Below are 23,208 nucleotides of genomic sequence, written 5' to 3'. Positions count from 1 at the left end.
TGCAACTATAAAAAGATCTAATTATGATGTACCTATGACTACAATTCTTTATCATATATTTCTATGGCAACTCGTTAAATATGTTCTGAACGCTTTATAACCCCCACAATGTTCTTTATCCGCTCATTTGCAAGTCATTCCTGCCTTGATTTCTCAAAACAGCCCCTCTTTAATTGTGCGTCCTAAAATATCAAGTAGAGCAATTTTTCGAACCTAAGCTGTTACAGTGCCTTTTAAATGTCACCTTAGCATCATTACTGTGGCATATGTTGGCATTTGCGAAATCATTGAAGAAAGCATGCTATTTTTGGTTACACTGTTATGGCTTAATCAACAAAAATGAGTGATGATAGAATATTGTACAAAGGGTAATGATTGTACTAACTAAAAATCAGTTGATAATGTGGTCTGAACCAAAATCTATTTGGAAAAACAGCAAGACAGACGTGGAAATTGAATTTCCAAATATACCTAAACAAATCTATCTTATATTAAAGATCAAATCAGATTCATATTAAAGTTCAACCCTGAATTCATCTTTCTCTAAATTCACTTCCACAAAAGATCTTAAAATGAGAGTTTTGTGACTTTTAGTCCATGTCTGTTAGCTTTGAGGTCATCTTTCTGTGTGAAGTTTACATTTTCTCCATGTCTGCATTAGAGCCCGACCGATAAAGGATTTTGAAGGCCGATATACCGATACAAATATTTGTTGGTTTTAAAATCCGATATTTTTAATTTCTGAAACGTGCAACAAAACATTAACAAATTTCCCTAACATTAGTTATTTGTAGTTATTTATGAGTTTTAACTAAATAATATGATAATGCATTTAAAAAAAAAAAACTTGTTTCGTTTATTGTCACAACAGAGGAACATCAAAATATATTAAAGTTCTGATAAATAAAATAACAATTAGTCCCAACATTGCCTTATAAGCTACCTTATAATTACAATGTCAGCTTGCTTATCCCTTTACCTGCACTTTTTAAATTCTTTCCATCAACATCAAACCATTTTCAATCATCAGTTGCTGCCTGCCTTCTAAAACCTACTATTTAGCGATTCTAATCTAAATCCATTACAGAAGGACAGTCTGCAACACACACTTGGCGTTGTTGGATTTCACACACGAGTAAAAGAAAAGCTAACTTTTATGCACAGGATGTGTGCCGCGTTATACACGAGTGTTGCCAACAGGGATGTGTACAGTGCCCTCTGGTGGACAAACTATACAATTCCAACACTCATGACATGGTTGAAGCGTGTTTCGTCCGTTTTTATTTTATTTTTGAAATATTCATTTATCGGCCATTATAACTGCCGATACCGATAGTTTGGAAAATGCCTAATATCGGCCGATAATATTGGCCAGCCGATAAATCGGTCTGGCTCTAATCTGCATGGCTTTCTTCTGGGTACTCTGGTTTTTCTCACAAGTCAAAAACCGTGAATTGACGACCCTAAATTGTCTGTATGTGTAAATATGTGTGTGTTTGAGTCTCAAGCCATGTAATTGGGAGGGTTGGGAAAGATCTGGCAACCTACTGTTCCTTGGGAAAATCATTGGCAAGAAAATTCATGGACAGTCTCTCGCGTATGGTGAAACCAAGATCACCAAGAGTCGGATAGAACTTAAATACTGTACTTAATGAATGAATGATAAGCTAGCATGCTCATGAAAGTTGACAAAATTTAGACATTCAAGGTCTAGAAGCATGTTTTTTAAAAGCTGAACTCTCAAATAGATGAGACACAAGTGCAATGGTCAAACACGCCAGTCTAGTGCATGTTTAAATAGAAAAACGATGGGAAATCTGCACAGTGGAATGCAAAGATGTGTTTTCTTTTGGGAAAATAAACCAAAAATATTGATGCCTCATCCTGCACGAGATACCTAAGAAGTCCAACCAACAAGCAGCATGTTGCACAATGCACATAGTTCATGGCTGTTATGTGACAAAGTAAAAAAAAAAAAAAAAGCCCTTTGATATGTCTGACTCCAACTCAAAACTAAAATAATTTTTGTATGTTTATGACAAAATAACAGTAAAGCTTAATCTTGAGTGGAGTAGCCTGTGATGGTGATGCTAGGTGGGTTTTGATAAAATGGAGTACAAAGACGCACTAGAAAACGTCAACGCATGAATAAAAGATGCACAACAATGGTGGCATTCACAGAGAAGAGCAGCTGCAAGACTTGATTGTCCCTCGTCTCCTTTAGAACACTTGCTTATTAAACTTTAATAGAGGACAATACCACACAGTGAACTGTAAAAACACGACGGTGTCGATGTTAGAAATGCATGCGTACACATGTGTGCACGTTCAAACGCGCGGGTCTTTATATGCTACTGTACATGAAAATATGCAAATACATCAATTAAATTCCAGATCTTTGTAGACTAATTAGAATAGAACTGAATTAAACAACAGAACTGAAAAAGCAGAGAACATAGAACCAAATAAACAGAACAGAACAACATAAAGTAGAATTGAACTCAACAGCATTACCGAACCAAACAGAACTGAAGAAAGAAAGCATGAAAAAGAAAGACAGACAGAGAGAACAAAAGTAAAGGACCAAATAACCAAAAACAATACCAAATAAAAAAGCAGAACAATAGAAAAGAAAATAGAAGTAGAAGAGAATGGAACAAACTAGTAAAAAACACGAAACATAACAGAACTACTGTATATAATAGAGTAAAACAAAGCAGAATGGAACAAATAGTACAGAGTTAAACAGAACATAGTACAATTTAGCAGAAAACCAGAACAGAACAAATAATATTAATATTCAGAAGTGCTCAATGCTCAAATATGTGTATTTGGTTGCATAGCTCACGGTGATGAAGATATAATGATGCCTGTGATCAAGGATTCTATTGAAGCCACTACAATATGGAAAATTACATAAGCGTAAAAATCACTGGCCATGTGAGAGACGCATTTGAATTTGAATAAACAGATGACACAAAGACTTGCAGTAATCTTGAAGTGAGAATATCCCCTTCTGCTTGCCTGTGCCAAAGAGAAATGTTCTCCTCTGTGCTTTATTCAAAGGCCAGCAGCTGGTTGAGGGAAATAAAACAGCTGAGTCGTGCACCAGCGAACATGTCTCGCCATGTCTGGACATGACATTGATTTTTTTTTTTTGCATTTCTTATCAGATTTGTAAAGACTAAAGCCTTCAAGAGCTCCAGCTTGAGTTCGAAGGACAAGATACATCAATGAAGGTTAACTGACTTACAAATCGAACCATAGAACACATGAGAATTTATACCAGAAAAACCATAAATGTTGATGTAGATCAGGTTCAGATCTTATTAATGAACGACTCGATCTGATTTACAAAAAAAATTCTTACTGATTCGTTCGCTCAGTCGGTGTGAGTGGTTCTTGGGTTAACAATTAGTGGTAAAGTTGGACACGGAAACTTGTCAAAAATGTATTAGAGCTCCGTTTGTTTTGGGCAAAAGAATGTGATGCACTGTGAAGCCGATGGGCAAACTCAAACATTTCTAGGTGATCAGTTACATCAAAATTTTTAAGTTAGGAAATTCAAAGTTTAAGTAAGCAGAACTGGCAGATTTTATTTTCTCCTCACTTAATTCATACATTTAACTTAAAACGATTAAGTAATCTCAACTTAAATATTAGTAGTGAAACTGCAGCTATAGCTATAACAAGCTAATTCAGCTAATTGGTAACACAATGCTTTGATAACATTTGCATAGCATAGCAATTGCTGAAAGAGTACGACAAGATAGAACATTACAGAGAGAACATTTAGAACATTATATAATGAGAACATAAATCTGTTCTCAAACCAAGCTCATGCTCCACTTGTCACCATGATGTTAAAGGCCAATTTATACTTCTGCGTCGAGGGTACGCCGTCGTGAGCATTTATACTTCTGCGTTCAGGTCTTGGTTGCTTTGCAGTACTGCTCCGAAACGCTAGTTGGCGGTGGAGGGTTTTAATGTTCCACTGTGTTTAGATTCCTCGCGGCTAGGTTCCAACAAGCAATGGCGACCGAAAGAGAGCGGATCATGTTGGAGTTGGAGCTTGTTGAGGTGGAAAAAACAGTTACTTTTAGTGAAATTACTAGAACTAAAAGGCAGAACCCAGACAGCAAACTGACATTGAATCAACGTGGAAACGACGTCTCTCATGACATTGAAACAACGTTGATTTTGCTCATCGAATTAATGTTGAACCAACGTCAGACGCGGCATTCTTCAAAGCTAAATGAAAATCAAAAATTGGTTTGCTTTCATAACGTTGAAACAACGCGTTGATTTCAAGTTGATTTTCCGTTAGTTTTGAAAGAATGACGCGTCTGATGTTGGTTCAACGTTAATTCGATGAGCAAAACGATGTCAGATCAACGTTGTTTCGATGTCACGTTTCCACGTTGATTCAATGTCAGTTTGCTATCTGGGAAACGAGAGAAGACGTCGGAGGAGATGGTACGTGCGGAAATGCGTAGGAGGAAATGCGATGCTACCAAGCCGACCAATCACAGATCTTGTGGTCTGCGTCGTCGCGACGTGTAGTCACGGTGCGGATCCACTTGTCCGTGCGGCACTTCTGTCACGCCGCGCTCCGCTTTATTCCTATGGGTGACGTCACGCGACTTTGACGCACCCGCAAAGCATTCTGGGAAGGCGGCACTTCATTTAGGAAAAATGCTGCGCGTCAAAAAGCTGGACTATCCAATAAAAGTAGAGCATATGGAGACGAGGGGAAGTCTCTCGCAGGTCCTCTGTTCTAGACTGGCTGCTGGCTCAAAACCGCGCCCATAGTGGTAAACTTGAGGAACGCCCAAAGTACAAATGTGGGGAGGCGTTGCAACACCTTGCGACTGTCGTGTCGGACAAGTGATCTCTTCCGTTACATTTCTGAGGATGTGCGCGTCAGTCTACGGCGAAGGGTACGCGGTATGGTCTACGCCGTACCTACTGCGGGCACCCAACGCAAAAGTATAAATTGGCCTTGACCCATCTCTGAGCACATATCAGAAACTCTTCTAAATTAGCATAGAACAGCGCAGCATTAAACACTACTAAATCTCTTAATCTTATCAAATTTTCAAAATGTGAGAGAACATAAACAGGACGATGCAAAAATCACAGATTTATAAGTTTGTTCCTATAGTGTTGCGATGTGAGCAAGAAATCACACATTCCCATTAGTGCTGCACGATTAATCATATTGCAATCGTAATCGAGATGTCAAACCTTTGCAATTATATAACGCAAAATGCCGCGATTTTATATTGAGTGCGCTACCAATGTGACTCAATTTCTGTATCCTACCTGTTAAGATAGGAAGGGCACAGGTAAATATATGCAATTTATTATGGGTTCATGTGAGGATTGTTTGAAGTTCACTTAATTTAAAAGCTGTTACATTTTTTTTAACCCTAATAATTTTCTTAAAAAGTTGATGCTTTCAATTGTAATGATGGAATCACAGTAATATTGGTTTGGTTGATGTTTTATTGATCATTATAGGTGTTATCAATCATTTAGTTTTTGCTAGTTTGAGTTGAGAAATACACATTGATACACAGAATGATCACTAATCTTTGTGTGCATTTCACTTTAGAACCAAGCCAGTTGAACATTCAGGGAGTTTGTGCACTGCAGCATACAAAGAAAAATCAACATGAATAGGCAACATCTAACCATATAACATCTACATTATTTCCTTTCATGCTTTGGGCTGTTTGGGGCACTGAATTGTTTAAAAGCAAAATTGCATTCGGTTCTCAAGAGATTGAACGGCCTTCTATTCAATGCCTGAAAGATTAACATTTCAAAATGTGTTTGTTTTTTTTTTGTCAAATGCATTGTGACATTTGAAAACCAACATAATTTTGCTATTCTCTATTCCTTGCAATTGGGCATTCACTTCACAAAAGGCAGAAAGATCTTTTAAGTACATATACAGATGCACAGAATGTCTTTATAAAATGTGTTTCATTGGTTACCAACATCTGAAAACTTCGCATCCTGCACATTATTCTCTGCGTCATGGTCTTCCACAGTAGGACCATTATATTCCCATGGTTTCCAAAACAGACAATAGCATGCTCTTTAATGTTAGGGTCACAACTTCCAGAAAACCTTTAAGCAAAAGCTAAATGTCTTTAACCATCTCTGAAATAAACTTCACTGAAAACCATGTAGCCAAATGAATGTGTAGCATTTAACAATGTCAGGCAACCTGAACTGACTAACCTTATGAGACAATAATAATTGTTCTACTGACGTCATTGTGCATCTGTGAAGTCAAAGTACACTTGATTCATTAAACATGTATGCTACAAATATAGTTAAGATGTACATCTGGCTTAGCAAACATCTGTTTTTTCCCGAATGAATGACTCTTGTGAGATCTGCATGCAGGGCTGGGTCACAGAGATTTGGCCAATTAGACATGTTCCTGGATATATTTTTTCATTTTTATCAATCTATTTTTGATCCTGGAACAACATTCCTGTCTGAAAATATATTCCTAGCCCTATCCCAACCCCTAAACCTAACTCATACCCATAACTTATGCCTAAAAACAAAGGGAAATGATGGTGAATAACACTGATGTAGAAGCACCGTGGTAAGCCTAACCTTGACATAATCTGTAAACTTGTCCCTCAAATTTGATTGGATGATTGGAATGTTCAGGCAAAGATGTTGATCCAGGAACATGTTGTCCTTGGTGAAATCAGGTTCACCTACAGGGCTGCATTTCACATAAGTAAATCATAGAACCATTGGCACCATTCACAGCGCGTTTCAGCTTCTACTACAAGAACCAATGAGGTTCATTCTCGTGTTACACAGCACGTTTCAGCTTCTAGAACCAGTGAGGTTCATTCTCGTGTTTCGCAGCACGTTTGAGCTTCTACAAGAACCAATGAGGTTCATTTTTGTGTTATGCAGCACATTGAAGATGAACGAAAGTCTTATGAGTTTGGATTGAACCTGAGGGGGACTAACAGAATTTTGTCGGGTGAACTATCCCTTTAAAAACATGCACCGAAACCTCTGTACTAGTATTGTTGGCTTCCGAAACGGAAAATATCTTCCGACAAGCAAGTGAAGGCAGCAAAAGCATTGTGCAATTTAATAAAATAGTTTATTTGCAGATGCTTGCCTATTTAGTTTATTATTATTACAGTATATTATTTGCAAATATCTAATACTTTTGCAAAATTTTTTTTTTTAATTATCTGAATATGTGTATATCTTGAGTAGCTTGCAAATCAAGCAGGCCAACTGTGAAAACGTCAGTCTCATTAATATTCATATGCCAAACTTTCATAGTTCTTAAATCCACTGCCCAGTCGTTCTTTCATGTGCAAAATATGGCTTCAGCGTGTTACCATGACTACCAAGCTGCTGTGCTTGGCCCAGTTTAATTAATTTCTGTGCTCAGTGCTAGCCGAGACATGATGCGTTCTAACAATAAATTGCACCTATGATGATTAGAAAGAGAGGAAAATCTCCTGTGTTTTACGTATAGAGCCCCTGGGGCATTTACTCCACACTTGTCAAACTAAATAACCGTGGAAGTTTTTATGAGAGGTTTTAAAAGGCGCACGATATAGGCGCCTAAATAAATGGGCCATTCCTGGTTTTCAGTGCCTTTTGGCCATCATAAAATGAAGAAATATATTATTTCTGTGTAGTCATGATAGGGTGAGGTAAAACACTTAAAAAAATATTCTTGTTAAGCTTGGGTAAATAAATATAACCATTTATTCAAGTAAATTAGATCGAATATGTCCACCTGGTTAGGGACAGATATAAATTCCTAAAATGCATTTTTGTTTACTTTTTAAAGTACTACAATATTGAATCTCTAGTAAATTTTAATTGTCACTGAATTACTAGTTGTTGTTTTTTTGCTGATTTTATGAAATTATTGTAAAAAACAAAAACAACACTACTTAACATAGTGGACATTCTGGACAAATTGATAGGCTATAACAGGATGGACAAGTGGTATAAAGAATGGATGGATTGATGATTTCCTATCGAACTTCAAATGCACTTCCAACAAACTTTGAATGCACTACTGTCTTTTAAATTACTTTCACAATCATTATGTACACTCTCAGAGTCCACTCCTTAGTTCTTCAGATATAAACAGGGTGGACATGCTGATCTAAAATCAGCCAATCCATCGTGTCTGAGCAGAAACAAGCTAACATAGAAGGTTTATCAAATAAAGATTTGCATGATCTTTAAAAATGGTCTTTCATTTTAAAAATGATTTTTCTACTAACATTTTCCATATTTCTTTTAACGGGGTGGACGTACTAAGGTTGCCCACATCAAATTTAAAAGATGTACAGAAAAAAAAATTGGTAAAACTTTTGGTAAAAAAAGTTTCTCAAGACAGTTTTCTCAACTTTCATTCAAAGGGAAAGTAGTAAAAAATAACAGGATGGACAACAAATTTAGGGACATGATAAAGACTTTGATTATAATTGTTAAAATAAATGTAATAATTTTTTTTGAATAAATAAATATATACTGAACAAAATTATAAACTTTTGTTTTTGCCATTGTTTCATGATCTGAACTCAAAAGATCTAAGACTTTTTCTATGTACACAAAAAGGCCTTTTTCTCTTTTGTGCCTATATATATCAAATTTAAAACTGTCCTAGTCATAAATAGCACCATTTGAACTCAAAGTACATTATATCAGGACACAATATTATATATGTAGAAAAGGAAAATGGGCTACACAGGCCTGTGGACAGAAAAAAATGCAGTAAAATCTTTTAAATGATCTTTTAATCAACTTCAATATGCTTAGATTTCAAATGGTGTTATTTATGACTAACAGAGGTTTAAAATTTATATTGTTCAACATTTTAAGGTAGTAAAATGCCGCCAGTAACGTAGGCCTTGTATGGGATCACCAGCTCAGCACATGAGTTCGACGCTTCTTAAAATCCGAAAAGAGATAGCCGATAGCATTCAAAGAAATTCATCTTTGGTATTTAAAACATATAGGCCTATATCCTGTAATATTAACGATGTTCCAAACCCACGTCATAACTTTGTTTCGACTGTGAAACACAACAAAGACGTCAGATTCAGGTAAAAAACAAACAAACAAACAAACAAACAAATAAAGTGAATGGTGATTGGTGACCGAGACTGACAGACCCCACGTCTGCCAAACAACATACGGGTGATAAATTATGACCAAATTTTCACTTTTGGCTTACCTATTCCTCATCCTGTGTCGAGAAACTGAAATGTAAACGCACGATGCCACTTGGTGACGAACTGATGTGGCGATACTTCAGTCTCTGTCTCCCCCTAGTGGCTACAATTAAGAACTGTCCTAGATCAGCAAAGAATATATTAAACAGTGTAAATGATTTTTTTCCCCACAATAAGCAATCCAAAACGTAGTCACATAAACTTTTATTGTAAAGATTTATTCCAAAATAGCAGAATATTGCAGAAGAAGGGATGAGTGAAATGAAAAAATAGAGGAGAGAGTGAGCGAGAGAGAAATCAAGAAAATCCACACTTGACTTTGGTGAGACTTTTTGAAGCTAAATATACCAAAAATTCCACAATAAAAGTAAGAAAATGTCTAATGTAAATGCTCTCTGTCCCTACAGTTGAGTTAATATTTCACATTTGCCTCTTATACATCTAATGCAAAGAAAAGACACAATCTATTTTCATCTCCAAGTTAATATATCACGATTTATAAAACAAAACTAAAAAAAGTCGATTGGTTATTTCACCTGTGCTTTTTAGTTCAGGAATATAACGTTAAACGATCCATAGGCCGGCCAGTGCATCTCCCTAAGCCTGCGTTTACCAAAATCCTCCGTCCTCACCAAACACTTGCCGTCTGAATCAATTGGGCATCGATTATGGGTGACCCACCTTGACATCACTCAATAGAGGCGGCCTGGGAAACTGAAATGCATGCGGTAAACTCCCTGTTTTTCTTTATAAACCATTATGAGATCGCATCCAAAATGCTTTATTGGATGCAGTAAACCATGGCTGTGTCTGAAATCGCATTCTCCCTTGAGTAGCTACTTATTTTGAACAAGTACACTCTTAAAAAATTAGGTTTTTACAACAATGTCACAGAAGAACCATTTTGAGTTCCTAGAAGAACCGTTCAGTGACCAGTTTTTCCAAAGTATGACAAACATTTTCTACTACAAGGAACGCGATTTCAGATGCGATTTCGGATGCTACATATCTGTTTTGACCTCTGACCTTTACCCCAAAAGAAGGTGGTTGTGCATAACGAATGGAAGGAAAATGTGATTATTGTTTAAAAAAGAAGTGCACACTGATGTTTTTAGTGAAGTTGGTACTGAAAAGTGTTGGTTATACATTGATACAGTATATATGCCCGCTAAGAAGGCATCTAAAACTAATCACGGATAACAGGCCTGGTCCACGTGTGTGTTACTCTAAAATCCTACAAGCAGTAACTGGAACACACATCCCTCGCCGGTCCCGCTTCTGGAAACCCTGGGTTAAAACTACGCTGTTTCTGCCCTATTCAGCCTCTTTAAGGGCTGAGTCTGTGTGTGTTGGGGTGTGTGTGTGTGTGTGTGTGTGTGTGTTACAGTGATAGAGTGTCACTCTTAGCACGGGTGTACATTGCATGCGCGAATCTCCCTCTTGTTTTTGCAGTGGTTGGGCTGTGAGGATTTGCCCTTCTTCTTAACGTTCATCACGCGTTCTTGCATCCCCCCGCCGCACGGCTTGGTACACTCCGTCCAGCTGGACCACGGGCGTATCGGACAGGCTGTTGGAAGAGAGAACAAGGAAATCAAGGTGGGGTTTTGAATTGTGTACCATTCAATATATATATATATATATATATATATTTAATTGGTCATTATGTTTTATTGGAAACAGTACTTTAAATCATTTTAATATTTTAACTCCCCCTAGTGGGCAGTCTCCTGTTTCAAATTGTACTAATTTCAAATTATACAAACTGCACTATTTCAAAATAAATCTTTTTTTTTAGTCTTGACAAAACATATTGCTGGAAAGGTATAAGACTTGAGGTGATAGAAGTGATATTGTGTCAGAAATGTATTACTTTGCAACAGGTAAACGAGTGTGTGTGTGTCACCTGGTGTTGTTTTCGCTATAGTGCCTAAATAAAATGCCACAGCAACCTTATTTTTGTGATATTAACTTTAAATTTAGAACACAGCTTATTGACACATACAGTACGTCTTAGATTTGTGTGAGTCCAAATTATTTTGTAAAATATATATTTTCTATTAAAAAAATGTTAAGAGCAATATTTTTGCTTTGCAGTAAACAAACTTCTATAACTTTTTTACACTTTTATTTTTTGAAGAGCTTTGACTTTTCTAGCAATAATCTAAAAAAAGAGATCAAACTTAGATTTTAATTCCAAAGCATTTATGAATTAGAACCATTTAAGTTTGGATAGTGTACTTTCGTGTCTATGCTCAAAAAGGGGGGTGGCGGTTATCAAGAGTGTTTAACTTCTTCCTAAGAAGGTGACAGCCAAAATAAAGTGTCAAGAATGAAGATTACCAGTGTCCTCCACAGATGATGCGGATAGCACAGTTAAAGGTGATGTATACAGTATGTGTGTGTGAGAAATGAGCAGCGAGACCAGAGAGACTTCCTTTGTACAATAAGCCTGGGACATTCTCTACATCACCATCTGTGGCCGTACTGAATCACTTCATCATATGCTGACAGTAAGGTGTGCGTGTGTGTGTGTGTGTGTGTATAAGAGATGCCCTGGCATAGAGAGAGTGGCAGAGCTTTAAAAGATGTGATGTATTGATCGCTTCACGTAGTAGCAATACAGAGCATTTTTATAGGGAGCTTAAGATTAAGAGAACAATTTTATCAATAACAAAAATATTAGCTCTGTTCCAAAACGTAGTAAGCATTGATGCCGACATAGGGATCTTTTTTGGATGCATTTTATTGTCATAGCACCTCATAAGTGCGTGATTTGCAATGTTATCCAAATATTTTTTTTTTATTAATAATTTCATTTTTCAGCAATGTGTGTTAAATTGATCAAATGTGACAGTAAAGACATTTGTATAATGTTAAAAAAGATTTCAATTTAAAATAAATGCTTTTCTTAAGTTTTAAAAAAACTATTCATCAAAGAATTCTGGGGAAAAAATGCATCACACTTTGCACAAAAATATTATTCGTCTGAAAGAAGAATGAAATACACAGCTAGGATGAATTGAGGTTGAATAAATCATTGGCTAATTTTCATTTTTGGATGAACTGTCCCTTTAAATGGACCACAGCTTGAAACATTTAGCACATTAATAATAAGAAGAAATGTTTGTTGCGCAGGAAATCAGCATACTAGAATGATTAATGAAGGAACACTGAAGACTGGAGTAATGATGCTGAAAATTCAGGAGGAATAAATTACATTTTAATAATATATTTAAATTATAATAATATTTACAAAATTATTGTGCATTATTACTTCTCTGCCTTTTGAAATAGGCCTTGAGAGTCCACTTGTGATGCCTTAAACTTATTGATTCTGTAGGCAGCCTATTAGGTTTTGGAACTTGCAACTAATTTTACTACCATAATGTAACATATTTCTGTGTAAAATTGAAAATTCAATAAGAAAAAAAATGACTTGATTTTATCCTTTGGGAATTGATCGAAGTGTATTATATCATCTTGCCGTATTCAAATGGTAACCTTAAAATCCCAATTGTTATTTGAAAATAATTTTTTCACAAACTTTTTTTTCACAAACTTTTAGTCCAGTCATTTTAAGCCAAAATGGGGGTCAACCTTGAACAAATTGCAACAGAATCAGAACAGAACTGATTTTGTATCCTCAATATGTCCTGAGTAAGGAAAAACAAAAGCCCCGAAGAATCCCATTAGGGGAAAGTTTAGGGGATGTGTGCAGTAGATGTTTACAGTAGATCTGTTTGGGTAATATTATGCAAATCAGCTAATACCTCATTTTATTATGCACCGTTTGTCCATGTTAACAAACAATTTCAAAAAAACTTGTGATACATTTTTTGTTTGTCTTGATGCAAGTAATCAATTCAGTGATTTTCATGAAGATATCTAAAGGTTAAAATTTTTACCCTTTTCACGTGAGAAAAATAATGAATATGCGTATAAACGGGATATATTTGGGTCTTTTTCTAAACTTTCCCCTAATGGGATTCTTCAGGCTTTTTTTTCCTTACTCAGGACATACGAGGATACAAAATAAGTTTAAAATCAAATCTTCTGTTGCAATTTGTTCAACCTTTTTTCATAAAATGACTATTTGGCATTCCCCTGAGAAACTTTGCATTCCTTTGCAACAAACACTGAAATATAGTTTTTGTACCCACCTCAAATCCACTATCAGCCATGAAAAAGACATGTTTTTTTTCATTTGGATTAACCAACACTGACAAATCATGCAAAGTAAAACCAGGAACACATAAAAAAAAATTAGGTCAATTTGATTTCAAGTTGACTTCAACTTCAGATTCAGCAATTAACATAAATCCAGCTTCCAGGAACGATCTGTTGACAGAGAGCTAAATTTGCAACAAGTAAATACTAAATAATTCTAGACCTGAGCTCTCCTCTGCCACAGACTCCCTGCTCTGTTTTCCTCTCCTCCTGTCTGGAGCTTCCTGTCTCTTTCTCTTGTCGCTGGCACGGGAGCCTCTCGTGCACTTGCGGATCTTGCATTTCTTCCTCTGGACCGTCTCGGGGCACGGCAGGCCCCCGAACTGAGGCTCTAGCTTGACCATTCGTGAGCGGATCATGTGACCCTTCCCGCAAGACTTATTGCACTCGGACCAAGCTGACCACTCCGACAGCATGCAGTCCGTGGCTGGAGGAGGAATGGAATCAATTAAAAAGACATCGTTCCACCAATCTTTGCATTTTTGTGCATGTACTTAGCTATAGTATGGGGACAATTTTGTGAAATTCTGTTTGGGGACATGTTTATTTGGTAATCGTATAAGGGTTAGTCTGTAGTATTTAGAATGTAGCATTTACAGTAGCTTTACATGAAGTCTTTGATATGTCCCCATTTAGATAGCAAGTAAAGGCGTGTGTGTGTGCGTGTGTATTACTCACGGCATTCAGGAAACATGCACTTCTCAACCTGTTCGAGCTCATCTGGGCACAGGCTGGGCTCTACGGGCGTCTTCAGCATTCGCTGACGGGAACGCATGCCCACACCGCAGGACACACTGCATTCTCCCCAGTCTGACCACGGAGACACCATACACACCACTGTGTCTACACACACAATGTTACAAAAGTTTATAAATATCATTTTTATTGTATAGCCAGTCAAAAATATATTGACTTGCTAATATAAGTGGTATTGAAATCAAAACTTTGCAATAATGCATAATGTTTTTCTCATCCACTGTAGATCAATCCTATTAACCCTAAAACTGTATTCTGGACAAATGTGGGCAAAATAGTTAAAAAATACTTCCCTTGATGTGAGTGGTACAAGACTTGGCTACCTTTCCTAAGTTTGCCTCCTGAACACACACAATTTTTTTTTGACTCAATTCTACAATGTTAAGTGGGTGAAAAAAAAAAACTTCTTAATCTTGTATTTGGGTCAAAAATGGGCACCCATAGAAATGAAAGGGAAAAACTGTAATTAAGAGCATACTAAAATAAGCCAAAATAAGACACCAGGTGACAAGTCACTTCATCTTTAGGTTTCAGCTCTAAGAACTTATTGGAATGATATTTTAATCTAGTAAAAAAAAAAAAAAAAAATAACACATAAAAATAAGCATAATTTACATAGAAAATATGGTACTTTTTGAAGTAAATAAATTCAAAAATACCCCCAAAATAAAAAAAAAAAACACCATAAATAGATAGACAAAACTTTATTGAAGACAGTGATATAACATTTATAATAAATAAAAATCAGGTGTGTCCACATTTGTCCACAATTACAGGATTAAGGGCTATAAAGTGAATACGGATTGAGGGCTACAGTAAAAAACTATTTTGATTCACCAGTCACATTTACATATTTTATTATTATACAGTATGTGCAGAAATAAAAGTAAATAACTAACTAATATAAAAACGTAATAATAATTATTAATTTGTTGTGGGCATGGTGGTTGTTAAATTACACAATATTATAATTGACATCAAATTTAATATTTCATCTTTCGAATTTAATAAAAATGAATGAATTAATATATTTTCAGTCTACTGTACAGGTATTTATTTATTGCCACAATTTAGATACAATTCTTGAACATTTATAAGTACTATTTATTATATTTGATTTATTATTACTTATTATAAAATCTATTTATTGTTTATATATCATATTGCAATGGTAAACTGAATTACTGTTCAGCTTGAAGCATCAACTGTTACAAGTTAAAACTGAAATGGACAGCCTTTAACTACTTCTATTTACAAATTTGAAGGCTGACTATTGGATAAAAAAAAGGTTATATTATGTGACTACGCATTACTTTACAGAGCAAATAAAATGCCTTAAGAACAAACGGTGCAGTTAAATTAAGTACCGACATAGAAACGAGTATACAAAGCCCCGAGCATGAACTTGACATCTTAATTTAAATGAGACCTTATGAGCGGCTGGGTGCAGCCCGACCCGGGGCCAGTGACAAGCAGGTCTAATTAGAAATCGACTAGCCCCAAAGAGGAATTCTGATAATGAATCAAGCCTGGTGAAGCAGGGCATCTTGCCCGGCCCATGAGAGGCTGTTGGATTGAGTTGACGCTTCATACTCACTGCACTCAGGCATCATGCACTTCTCTGCCTCAGCCAGCTGCGCTCGACACGGAGAGCCATCTGAGGCTTCCATCTTCATCATGCGCTCTCTCCTCCTCATCCCCACTCCACAGCTCACGCTGCAGGGCTCCCACTCGCCCCACTCGGTCACCACACAGCTGCTGGGTGCTACAACACACACACATACATTCATGTGTCTAACATTACTGGTGTAGACTTTAGGCTTTAGACTTTTGACACTGAATGTCCATAAAAACATCAACACAACATCATACAGTATAATGTATGTCTAACTTACAACAGTCCTCGTTGACTGTGCACTTCTCTGTCTCCTCGGTTGGCAGTGTACAGCTGGAGCCGTCCTCTGGGAACTGCTTGACATATCTCTCTCTGGACCTCATGCCCATGCCACACGAGGCAGTGCAAGGGGACCAGCTGATCCACTCTGACATCATACATGTGGACGCCTCTAGGGGACAGAACGCAGTCATATGCTAGTGAGGTACTGTATGTCACAAAACTTTTAAAAGTATACTCTGAGAACTGGTTATGAATGAATGGACACATTTGAGACATTTCTTCTCACAATCTTAAAAAGCTTTTGAGTCAAAGATTTATGTTTTGGACATTGAGTTCCTTTACAATTATATATATTTTAGGGCTGTCAGTTAAACGCGTTATTAGCGGCGTTAACGCAAACCCATTATAACGCCGTTAATTTTTTATCGCGTGATTAACAGTCTTTTTGGCCTAGCAAACTTTGTAGTTTTCTTTCACATGCTATGAACCCCATTCATTTCAATGGCTTGAGCCGCGCGAGGACGTTTTGTTGCTTCGTCGACCAAAGCGCAAGCGGATCTACTGTAGCTAGACCGTAAACAAAACAACAGGCACGACGGCGCACACACTCGTTTGGGCTTGCGAGCTGGCCAAATAGTAGGTTAACGTTACGTTTTGAGTGGATGACGAGCACGAGACGCCGAAATGGATGCCAATAAGATTCTGAATGGAAACTTTACTTCACTAAAAGTTGCCAAATGGTTCCAGTGACAAGACCAAAGTGATCTGTGTGTTTTGTCGTTGTGAACTGAACTATCATCATCGCAGCACGTCCAGTCTGAAATACCACTTGATGATGGCCAAGCACACACACACAGACAGCTGATGCGAATTCTCCGCCCCCTCGTCAATATCAGGACCTCGTCAGTATTTCTTTCACCCTTTTATTGATGGACAGTGTTACATTGTGTGAGAGATTATTTGCTCCAAGTGAGAACTTTAGTGTGAATTTGAACACACTGTATGCCAATGTTGTTTTCAATAAAAACCATTTGCACAAAGCAAGCTGATCCACTTTTCCATGTTGATAAGAGTATTAAAATGAGAAAAAAGAAATCAAGAGACATTTAGAAAAGATAAAAATGTGTGATTATTTGCGATTAATCACGAGTTAACTAATGCGATTAATCGCGATTAAATATTTTAATCGTTTGAAAGCACTAATTTGTAATTTAATTGTTTTAAATGGAGCCAAAAGATGGCAAATACACAGTAGATGCAAACTTCATTACTGTTTAAATTCATTTTAGGATGCACCACATGAAGTGGGCTGAGAGGATGTGGTATAAATGGTATTAATATGGTAAGTTCGCAACAGGCTATTAAACTAAATTATTTGCCAAAAAATGTGTTTTATAATAATAATAATTATTACATTATATACAAAATATTTTATGTTAATAAGTATATTACTGTATCAGTAATTGTGATTTCATTTTTTTCATGATACAATATAATAATTAACAACAACAATAAACTATATTATTTGCCACAAATTTATTTATTGTGAATAATAACAATATAATATATTATAATTAATAAAATGTGATATTATTATTAACCTTGCAATAGTGTAATTAACTACTGTCGAAAGCCGTTTATTGCAATTATAAATATTATTTGCCCCAAATTTGTTATTATTAAATTACACAATACTATTAATTACACAATATTATAATTCACAACAAATTTAATATGTAGAATTTCAATTATAATATACTTATTAGCTTAATTAAAGGTACAATGTGTAAGATTTTTGTAATAAAATATCCCAAAACACTTGCACAGTGTTATATAATTCCTGCAGTTGAGTACTTATAATATCCCAAAAGTTCTTAAAGATTTTTTAATTTCAGAGAACTTAAATAGGTAGAATTTAACAATAATATTTTTTATATTGTTAATATACTGGTGGATTTGATATTGATGGTCATGCATTAACAGCCTGCATCTTGTTATTTTATTAAGATATTCACTCTTCACTCCACACAATATGATGCAGTGACCTGTTCCTATAATCTTCTTTCTTTATGTATGACGGACTGTAAGATAACAATCCTCCTCCTACACTTCATCCTTCATATCTTCCACCTTTTCTCCCTTATAAAGTGCTGACAGCTATGATCAAATTGACCGATCCAGCCATGCTTTATCTCACCTCAGCTGCTCCAATTATCTCTACGGCAGAGCTTGTAAATAGATTTGTTATCAGACGGGATGGATGAACTTGGGGCGACTCTCCAAAGATTTGTCTCTAGTGCAGAATCGCAGACCCCATTTGGGACGAGCAGCGAGCACTACCTAATAAAGCAGAACTAAGTGAATCATTAATAAGAGCTGTAAATAAACGTGGCCCTGATGGGCCCCCCAGAGGCCCCAGTGTACGCCTGTCAACGGGATGCTGGATTATCAATCAATGCAGGCCCTTAACGGCCTATTAATTAAAAACAAAGCAGAGTCTACGTAAAGCGATGCAGGTTCTATTAATCAATAGCGAGCGGCGGCGAGAAACAACAGCCTTCAGCGTCTTTGAAAGCCTCAGTCAGAGTTGACAGGGTGAAGACGTGATGTGGAAAAACAGACGGATCAGAGGATGGAGAGGCACAGATGAGGTAGACGGATGGGTTGATGCAAATGCATTGACAGACAGAGAAAAAAAGAGAGAAATTCACCAGCAAGACAGCTGGTGAGACAGAGCGATAAAAAAACATCACAGTTGCTGCACAATTTGGTCTTGTGTGTTTATTTTTGCTTATTGATATTGGGATTTGAACCGCAATGCAGGGCTCCAGACTAACTTTTTTTCACTAGGAGCACAGTGGCCCCCAACTGAAAATTTTAGGGGCAATCACACTACATTAACTGACTAGAGGACCACAGAGAAGGAAGTGAATAGTTGAAATAAAGTCGTTATTTATATAAAAAGTATTCTCGTCGTTTGATAAAGTTAAGATTGAGCCCCTGAAGTCACTTAGACTATTTTAACGATGTATTTAATAACTTTTTGAGGCCGGCACGTTTCAATTCCTCAAGAAGCCTATGGACTAGTATGCAGGAGTGATCCAGCTCTCAGATTTCATCAAAAATATCTTAATTTATGTTCCGAAGATGAACGAAGGTCTTACGGGGTGTGAATAACATGAGGGTGAGTAAATACTGACAAAATTTTCATTTTTGGGTGAACTATCCCTTTAACCAGGTGAATTCTCGCAGCCAGTCTTCACGAAAATGGTGTGTTTGGCCTTTTTCACCACAAAAACCTCTCACTCTGAAGCATCTTCCGACTGTGACACTGTACTAACTGCAGCGTTTCAAATATCTCACGGTTCAGTTTGTATCCCGGTTTTAGATTCACGGTTTCGGTATGATTCGGTATGAGCTATGTTCAGGAAAAAAAGTCTACTGTCAAATAAAATAAAGAAAATATGAAAAAAATAATCTTACCACAAGCAAAAGCACAAATAAATACAATGCAGGAAAGAAACAATGCTTTTCAGGTAGATCTAACATTAGTTTTCAGGTACAGAAATTGAACAAAATAATCAAATGTAAAATAACATTGCATATTTGACCATATAAATTAAAGATGAATCCTTAGTAATGTTACAAAAGCTATTCAACTCAGAGCTGATTCAGTAGGCCTACACGATACTGCGAGTGTCTTTCTTGACCATATAAGTTCACTTAAGGCATAACAGACTATGTCTGCTAGGATAATCATCAAGACGGACATGTTGACATACTTTTTGCGCGTTTAAACGTCTGTGAGCATTTTAGTTGTGATAATTTTCATCCAGACTAATATTATTTTTGCATATTACTACAATTACTAATTAATAGTTGTTAAATGAGATAATATATAAAACTACAATATTTTTTAAACAATAATACAAACATTATATTAAAGACATTGTAATATTTTGACTAAATAGAACATTAATAAATTGAAAATTAAGATATTTATATAAGGTAGTATATCATATGATATAAATATATTATAAAAAGTAATTTAATATTTAGAACATTTTAGAGTATTCTACAAAAAAATCAATATTACTGTATGTAATATTATACAGAAATTCAAAATATTCAAATATTCAAATTCAATTTTTTTTTTGAAAATTTGAAGAATATTTTAAAATTGCAATTTTTATACCATAAAATATATATTTACAACACTTCAAGGTGTTTTTTTTTAAACCTTCAAATTGTTGCATTGGAGAATAATGCCTATAGACCTCATTCACATCAATGCCATCTTTAGGGAATGAAAGTGAGGCTGTGAGGGATAGACATACGTCTCTACAGTGGGTTGAACTGTTATTTCATATGTTTTTGGATTGAACTGCTGATGAGACACTGCAAAAAAAAAAAAACCCTCCAGACAAGACGAGCTTTGGAAAATAAGTGATCTAAGAGCTTTAAACAGGCTTTTCACAGCAAATCTCTCACACTTGTCATAAGGTCTGTTGTAGAACATACAGATGTATATAGATACACTGATTTAAGTGAAGACAGGCCACAACTCAAACGAGAAAACATTATTTATCAGTTGAACTTACCAAGATTTTACACTCTGGCCCAAATGGCCAACCAACCAAAGTGCAAACGTCCTATTGATTCTTTTAACCGATAAACCGCAATTTATAGTTTACGGTTATGGTTTATAGCGTCTACCGCTCCAACGAGGGAATCGATACCTTGGTCTGCTCAAGCAGATTGCGAGCATAAAACTCCACAGCAGCAGTTTGAGGTTGGATAAGGTTGTCTTAACCTTGAAATCAGAGGCTTTGCATTGCAACTCAACAATTAATAACATGCTCCGCTCAGAGCCGACTAAAAAAAAAAAAAAAAAAAAAAAAAAATCGATGCTTTTCATGCATGCATTTATGGAACATTTTTATTCCTTCCTCCTCCATTCCCCCCCTCCTTTTTCCATGCACCTTCCCTCCCGGCACGCTCTGAGATAGCAATCTCTAAATCCGTCAGCCTCAAAGGGTTTTATATGTGCTGGAGAGCTGGAAACCAGCATTATCTTGCTCACCCTCCTCGCTGCAGCCAGGCCCCATGCAGGGTTCAAAATCTTGGGTGTGCAGGCAGGGCATGAAGGGGTCCAACTGTGCTTTTAGCATCCTCTGCCTCATCCTCCGACCCTTATCGCACGTGGAGGAGCTACAGGCCGACCACGGAGACCAGTTAGAGTAGATGCACGTCTCTGGAGTGTTGTCTCCTGCGGAAAAGTAAGTGGATAGACTCATTAGGGGAAATGGTTACGGTTCATGAAAAGCAGTGACACTTTAGCAGGGATGGCGGAAAAAAAATGGACTTTGTATCTTTCTGTCCTTGTCTCTTTTTTATTCCTCCCAGTGGAGCTATCAAAACATTCCCTGAAAGCGTGACAGCAACACTGGTTAAGTTTGGAGCTGGGCTAATGGCTGCTAGTAGCGCAGAAATGACACTCTTTAGCTTTTTAAAGAAGTCCACATTGTTCATTCCAGGCCTCATCTCTCCATTCCTGAAACTGGAGGGAAACCACAGGTAATTTATGGTGCTGACATGGCGCATTAGCCAACAAACATAATTGAAGTGCACCACGGTAAAGCATATTGTTCTTCTTCATCTTCTTGTTGTTTGACTTAACTGTGAAAGAAGGGATATTGTGAGGTTTACTCTAAGATAACCGCTGGCCTCCTTGTTCATTACACTGTCCGTTGGCTATGTTTTTAAATGAGGTGCTACAAATTGGATAAGATAGTGTAGCCATACGCACCTTCCTCCTTCTCCTCCTGAGCAATATCAGCGACGATATCGTCTATGGTGTCGGGTACGGTATTGCACTGCTCTCCCTGCAGATTGGAAGAACATGGATCAACATCACAGTGCCTGATAAGATCCACCATTTGCCATCTGATCACTATCACGCTAAGCCCGGCGAAAAGAAAAAAAAAGATTCTCCGGGGGCAGATGATTGTAAACTAGCTGGCTAGAGGCAATCCCACGCTTTACCCCACTCAAAAGCCTTGAGATGAGATTCTTCCCAGCTGTGAGATAGAGATGAAACATCTGGTGTGGAATATTAAGTGTTCTGGATCATGCCGATAAGTTCCAGAATGGATTATTTTAGAATCAAATCCTCCAAACACTGTCATTAGAAGGATAACAGATGTTTTATGAACATTGCTGGGTTTTCGTGCATCACGACAGCTTGCCTTGACATATTTTTGTAAGCAATTGCTTTAGTTTGTTTAGCAAATGGACTTTTTTGATTCAGCAATTCAGGGTCAGCAACTATATTAAACAACACAGCTATTCATGGTGAATGTTTGAAAACACAGTCCCATTTTGCTCCAAAATGTTATTGTCATGGTGTGGTGTTGGAGGAAGAGAAGGCGAGCAGGCAGAAGGTCCAATAGAAACGTACAGGCAGGCAGGTTACACACACAATAACATCATCAAGAACTGACAAGGACTGACTGACCAGTCTTCAGTGTCACATGGTCCATCATAAATCATTCTAATATGCTGATTTGCTACTCAAGAAACATTTCTTATTATTATCAATGTTGAAAACAGTTGTGCTGCTTGATGTATTCCTCCAAGACCAATATCCGTTACCATACTAAACTCTTCTGAGAGTTGTCATGATAGAATTATAATAAACTGAGAAGACATGAACGTTTTAAAACAAACATGTTAGCTTTTAAAAATCACCTTTCTTGCGATTCTCTCCACTACCACTTGGGCGAGGGGTGCCAGGGGGCCACCGGAAGGGTCATAAAAGGGACTCTGTGGGTGATCCAAACTGGTGAGGGGTCGAATCCGCTCCTGGGGATTGCTGGGTTTATTGGGAGACTTGGATAAAAATATGAAGTGGAGGATAAGAGGAGAGAGGAGAGAGAGGAGAGGGGAGGGAGAGAGAGAGAAAAAGACTTTTCAATGCCATCTGCCAGGGCCTCCCACCTTTCATCTCCATATTCATCATTCATTCACTCTGTGATATTCCCTTTATGAGTGATTTATGGCCTTGTTTCC

At 36.9% G+C, this 23,208-nt stretch overlaps 1 protein-coding gene across 1 annotated transcript in view; it reads right to left on the bottom strand.

Moving 5' to 3' along the window:
* Positions 1 to 9,446: 9,446 nt before the first annotated feature.
* Positions 9,447 to 23,208, bottom strand: part of spon1b (spondin 1b) — a 59,852-nt gene continuing 46,090 nt past the window's right edge. Inside the window, exons 9-16 of the mRNA XM_039648014.2 lie at positions 22,888 to 23,028; positions 21,947 to 22,022; positions 21,221 to 21,406; positions 16,136 to 16,306; positions 15,838 to 16,005; positions 14,163 to 14,327; positions 13,648 to 13,911; positions 9,447 to 10,824 (exon numbers count right to left, since the gene is read on the bottom strand). Of these exons, the coding sequence (XP_039503948.2) occupies positions 10,661 to 10,824; positions 13,648 to 13,911; positions 14,163 to 14,327; positions 15,838 to 16,005; positions 16,136 to 16,306; positions 21,221 to 21,406; positions 21,947 to 22,022; positions 22,888 to 23,028 (1,335 nt within the window). The 3' untranslated portion in view covers positions 9,447 to 10,660. The remainder of the gene's footprint in view (positions 10,825 to 13,647; positions 13,912 to 14,162; positions 14,328 to 15,837; positions 16,006 to 16,135; positions 16,307 to 21,220; positions 21,407 to 21,946; positions 22,023 to 22,887; positions 23,029 to 23,208) is intronic.

This window comes from Pimephales promelas, chromosome 25, assembly GCF_988280905.1.
Source record: "Pimephales promelas chromosome 25, fPimPro1.hap1.1, whole genome shotgun sequence".
In the NCBI taxonomy this organism is placed as follows: domain Eukaryota; kingdom Metazoa; phylum Chordata; class Actinopteri; order Cypriniformes; family Leuciscidae; genus Pimephales; species Pimephales promelas.
This window is presented reverse-complemented; position numbering and strand designations above follow the sequence as displayed.